This window comes from Psittacula echo (genome assembly GCF_963264785.1).
Source record: "Psittacula echo genome assembly, chromosome: Z".
In the NCBI taxonomy this organism is placed as follows: Eukaryota; Metazoa; Chordata; class Aves; order Psittaciformes; family Psittacidae; genus Psittacula; species Psittacula echo.
Window position 1 is genome coordinate 27,045,125 of NC_137742.1, and position 5,603 is coordinate 27,050,727.

Below are 5,603 nucleotides of genomic sequence, written 5' to 3' on the forward strand. Positions count from 1 at the left end.
TGCATTAAAAAAATCTTAGTTATCTTAAAAAATACAAGGCACATTGTGTAAAAATCAAATAGCTATTCATCAAAACTTCGTTAACAGCCTCATTTAAGATCACATACCAGCAAGCATTAAGTAACAGTGGATAATCTCAACTGAAATTTTATCTCAGTGCTATCTGATAACAAGTTCAGCTTGTCAACTTGACAGGACAATCTTACAGACTTCTGCCATGTTACCATTTACAGCAAGTTAACTTGGAAAATAATATAAAATTATACTAAAGATAATAAGCAGTCTACACCAAGATGGTGAAACAGATTCTCTTTTCCTTCTCTCCTCAGTTTCAAATTAAGCAGGTACACAGAGCAAAGTCCTACATATACAATCCGTTCCACTGTTTAATACATTACAGTTAAAGCCAAACAAAACAGATTTCTCTGTTAATTAAATATACTGACAACACTACGTAACATTCCAGTGACATTTTGCTTCTTAACAACTTTGATACTGAACAAAAACGTCTTCAACCACAACTCACTTCCAGGTCAGCAGCATTTTTGCAAAGCATCTGAAATGTCATTACGATTTTTTTTTCCCAGCCTCATGAGACCCTTTCTGCTTACTGTTTCTACACAGGGCAAGCAGCTGTCAGTTCTCAAATCTAGGCTTCAATGCAATTAAACAGAAGAGATGTTTCTTTAGACTCTCTTGTAGAATAACTCTCTTGTCACTTACATCCTTTCAGCAGTAGTTAATAGAAGTTCACTTTTCTAGGATTAAACTCAGTAGGTTGATTTAGTGGTCCCATTTGAGTTTGAAGAATAAGAATTTGATTTCTTAGGGTATCTTCCTGATGAGAGAGACACCTGCATCCTCCGTGTAGTTCTCACACTTCGGCAGAGAAGAGCGTTTTTAAGGTTGTCTCTAAAGTCTTTTGAAATATAGTAATAGATGAATGGATCAATACAACTGTTCAAAGTAGAAAGACACAGCGCAGTTATGTATGACACATACAGATAGCTCTGGCTGTAGGTTTTGAGAAGCAAATAGTGCACAACAAGCAGCACATTGCTAGGTGTAAAACAGATGAGATACATTGACAGGACAGCGATGATGAGTTTGATCGCTCTTTTTCTTTTTTTCCCAGTGCTTACATCTGAGATGGAAGCATTCAGAGTCTTAATCATTAGTATGTAAGCAACAGCAGTGAGGACAGCTGGGATTAAGAAAAGTCCAATTGCAAGTGAGAGGAAATAACTGAACATATCATGAGCCAAAACATTTTCAGGCAACACATCATGGCAGGTAGTAATGTTAAGATTTGAAATATATCTTGTCTGATTAACAAGATACAATGGGATGGTGCCCAACAAAATCAGTATCCAGATAGCAAGGGAGATGCCCAAGGCAATTTCAGATTTCTTTCTTGACTGCACTATGGGGTTCACTACAACCCAATACCGTTGCACACTGAGACATGTCATAAAGAGGATGGAACAGTACATATTTCCATAGAAAAATCCAACAAGTACTTTGCAAAGACTTTCACCAAAGAGCCAATTATTGCCATTTACATGGTATGCAATTTTCAGTGGGAACCAGACAACAAACAGAAGGTCTGCCAATGCCAAGTTAACCATATAAATCACAGCAGGATGTTTCTTTGTTGTTCGGAAAAAAAAGACCCAGAGAGCCATGGCATTGCTTGGCAAACCAATAATAAAGACAATGATATAGATAATGGGAAGAAAAACTGTAGTCAGCTTTCCTGTGAGGGCTTTTGCTGCAAATTCATCCACTTCGTATATCTCTGAAGAGCCATTATTTGTATTTGGATCTTGCCGGCCAGCAAAACTTCTTCCTTTTGAACTGTTGGTTCTACTACTCTCTAAAATGACAATAAAAAAAAAAAAAGTTGCTGTTATCCAAGTACAGACTTTTTATCCTTTACAAAATATAAACTAGACATCATGATTGACTGTGAAGAATTAAAGAGGGTCTCATCAACAAAAAATTAAGAATGGTTTTCAAACACATGACAATTTTTCTTCCCTTTACTACCCAAAAGACAACTATATCCCTATTCAAGGATTCTATTAGCAACCAAAATGCTCTTCCAAATCGCTAATGACATTAAAAATACTTTGGCAAAATAGCTGTGAGGTGCTCCTCGCATCCAAACAGTTACAATAGAAATCAGTTTCAGGGCACCATTATCCATTCACATAGTAGTGCCAGATTACCCAATTGCTGGGTATTGCTGGTATAACTGCAGTAGAAGTTTCCTTAGTTTAGATAAGCTGAAAAATCAGGAAATTCCTGAAAATCGGGAATGCAGTAAAAGAAGAATATGCCGCCCTCAGACAAGTAGAATGGAAACTCAGAATGTAATGCCAAAAGCTGCACACAAATCAGCTCTAGGGATAGAAAGATGTGTTACACCACATTTGAACTTAAAGCTGAGCAAACTTTGTGCATGATGATGCAACAGCGCCCATTATCTGTGATCTCCTTCCAATTCATAGGCAAGATGGTCAGACAATCTCTGCAGCTTCTACTCAAAGTGTAGGTGGTAGAGCTGACAGCTATGGTTCCTTCACACAACCAGCTTCAGACAGCCACTACTCCAGTTTTTGCTCTGCCTCTTTGGACACCACAGGAACTTACGAACTGTATAGGCAAGCCAGCCATTCCTGACTGCTCTTTCTGACAGATTTTAGCTGGCCCAGTTCCGAATCCCTCCAGACCCAACATAGTCCTCCCACACTAAAAGGTTAAACTGCAAAAGTAGATACTGTCTATGAACTTGTATGTTCCATAAATTCAGACATCCACCAAGCTAAACTGTATGGAAATTGCCTGTCTGTGGGAGAATTATTTTTAACCTTATCAATACTTGTGGCTTATTTTAGCCACAAAAAAAATCCAGCTGGAGCATAAAAGAGAGTCTTCTTGAGTAAGCAGGTTTTGTACAACAAGCCATGAACATTGTCAAAGGATGGTTCCTTTGTTATTCTGCTCACCCAAAAGCCCTGAAGTACTAGCATATACATAAGGGCTGTAATAAAATTGATTGACGGATATGTGAATCACAGACAGGTCTTAGTATTGCAAGAGTGGCAGAATAAACGTTTGGTGTATTCAATTTTTGATGCATAGTCAAGCCAAATGGGTGATTTCAGAGATGTCTTGCTTTTATAATAACTTTAAATAGTTTGAACCTCAAAAGTTCTGACTGCAGATACTGGGCAACTTTTGTAAGCCCGATCAGGACCCATATAGGGAGACACTTCAGTGTCCTGTTTGTCTTTGCATTTAACACTCCCTCACTAAGCAACCAATCCTTTATTAAGGTATGCGCATTTTCCACACCCTTTCCTTACTTTTTCTGCACTTGCAGTTTTCCATAACAATTGAGCCTTTTCCAAGCCGAGTTTCACTCTGCCTGACTCACAAACAGAGAATGCAGTTGACCTGCTAATCTGCCCACGGGAAATGCTTCCTTGGCATCGCAAGGAAAAAAAGTACTCTCCTCCCACAATAGACTGTTTCAACACCTTTGCCACTTGTTCAGAAGTTATAACCCACTGCATACCAAAACGAAGGATTATGCCTACCCTGCAGACACAAAAGTGAGAGCATCACAGAGCATCCAAATTAACAAGCTTAGGTCATGGTAGTAATATCCACACAGGATAAAGGCTAAGATTATCGTGGTTCTTAGCTCTGCAGCTAGGATTCACCACAACCCCGTAATGGCATTAGCCTGTTTGAAAACTGCCACAACAAGCCCCAGGCTTACAGTGTATCTCCCCTGGGTCGGATGGGATCATTCTGCTAGCTCATTTTGCCTCCCTACTCCAGAAGATAAATCACCCAAGTAAAACTCTTAGGCGTAGTACCTCTCTCCCCTGCCCTCCCAGGTCAGGCAACCAGGCTACAAAGAGGCAGTTCTATTCCAGAAACTCAGCTCTGAACAGCTAAGTTTGCAGTCACCTAGGATCTATTCGTTGAGAAAACAGGACCTGCCATAAAGCTTGGCTTCAATATTTACATAATCTTTACGCATATACTTTTATTATGTAAATAAGCGCAGGACGAAAAAATACAGAAAGACACAGTGCAAAGGAGTCCGTAAGTACAGCAATAAGGTTTACTCTAAAAGGTAGTGAAACGTGAACTTTAAGGTACTGAAAAAGGAGCCTTTTTTTCCTTCCCAAACAGCATTTATGTTCAATTATGTTCATTTATGTTCAGCAACATAAACTAACATAGGTAAGAATTAAAATTTTTTAAAAAGCCTAACTTTTCAGAGTTGGGAAAAAAAAGGAGAACACGGTCCTCAAGGTGGTGGGTTTTTTTTGGTGTTTTTTTTTTTTTTTTTTTTTTTTGTTGTGTTTTTTTTTTTTTTTGTGGGTTTTTTTTTTTGTTGTTGTTGTTGTTGTTGTTTGTTTGTTTTTTTTTTTTTTTTATATTTAGAGGCAGCTTTTAGGCAGGTTGCTAGCCGAGAACCAGCTGAGATACAGCACCGATGCGTGTGAAACCAGGCCACCCGTGCCAGGTCACTCGCGGTCCAGCAGCCCTTCCCGCCCGCTCAAGTCCGCGGGCGGCGGGAAGCCAAGCCCGGCTGCTTTTGCCCGTCGACCTGCTTCCTCCGCCCAGCGAGGAGGACGGAGCGCCCTCCCCACGGGTCCCAGCAGCTCCACAGCCACCGGTGCCCGTTTTCCAGACCTCTTCGGCTCCGGGAGAACGCCGCCCGGTTCGCTCCGGGCTCCCCGCGCTTCAGAAGCATGCCCTCCGGCACGGCCCAGCCGCGCGCCTCGCCCGCCGACAGCCCAGTCGTGCCCCGAGCACCGCTCCCGCCTGCACCGCCATCGCCGGTGCGCGACCAGCAGCCGAGGGGCACCAAGCCATCAACACGGCACCCACGGAGCCCTGGCAGAGTTCGGCCATCCCCAACTGACCCCAGCCAGCCAACGAGCTTTAGCACCCGTCAGCGGCAACTCGCACTCGTTCTCCTCTCACCTGAAGGAGTGGCGGCTGCCAGCGCACCGAGCAGCAGACCAACCAGGCACAACCCGCAGCGTCCAGCCATCCTCCTGCCGCGCTCCGGCCACTGCAACCTGCCGCGCCACCAGACCAGTTTCACCTGATACCTAAGTTAGGAGGGGGTGGAGGGCGCGGTCTTGCTGGTTCCAGCCTGGCGACGGGCGGGCCCGAGCCAGGCCACATCCCCCATCCCCAAAGAGTTGTGGGGCTGCCCCTAAAATGGCGGGGTGAGTCCTGTTCGCGGGACCGCTGCCCGTCGCAAAATGGCGGGGTCAGCCCTTTACCCCCCTTCCCCGTGAGGGGCCGGCTGGTGTCGCGGTTCGCCTCACGACCTACGCCCTTGCTCCGTGGCTGAGCAGGTGCCGCGGCTCTGGGCAGGTCTTGCTTACTTCCCTCCCTTTCTCCCTGGCTGGTCCGCCCTGGTGGTGGCTCCTGCCCGCGGCAGGTGCTCTGTTACCGAAGGGGTATGCGGAGGTGGTCGTGGTCCCGATCCCGGCCGAGCTGCTGCTGGAGCGGAGAGCGCTCGTTTTGGCACACAAGGGCTAGGGGCGAGCTGGCGAGGGAGC

The 5,603-nt window shown here is 44.5% G+C and overlaps 1 protein-coding gene across 1 annotated transcript; it reads right to left on the minus strand.

Annotated features, from left to right (window-relative positions):
- Positions 1 to 770: 770 nt before the first annotated feature.
- F2RL1 (F2R like trypsin receptor 1) lies at positions 771 to 5,083 on the minus strand (the record flags this gene model as incomplete). Its single annotated transcript, XM_080638285.1, has 3 exons — positions 771 to 1,924; positions 4,720 to 4,947; positions 5,014 to 5,083. The coding sequence occupies 3 exons, from the start codon at positions 5,081 to 5,083 to the stop codon at positions 771 to 773; spliced, it is 1,452 nt and encodes a 483-aa protein (XP_080494411.1).
- Between the last annotated feature and the right edge of the window lie 520 nt (positions 5,084 to 5,603).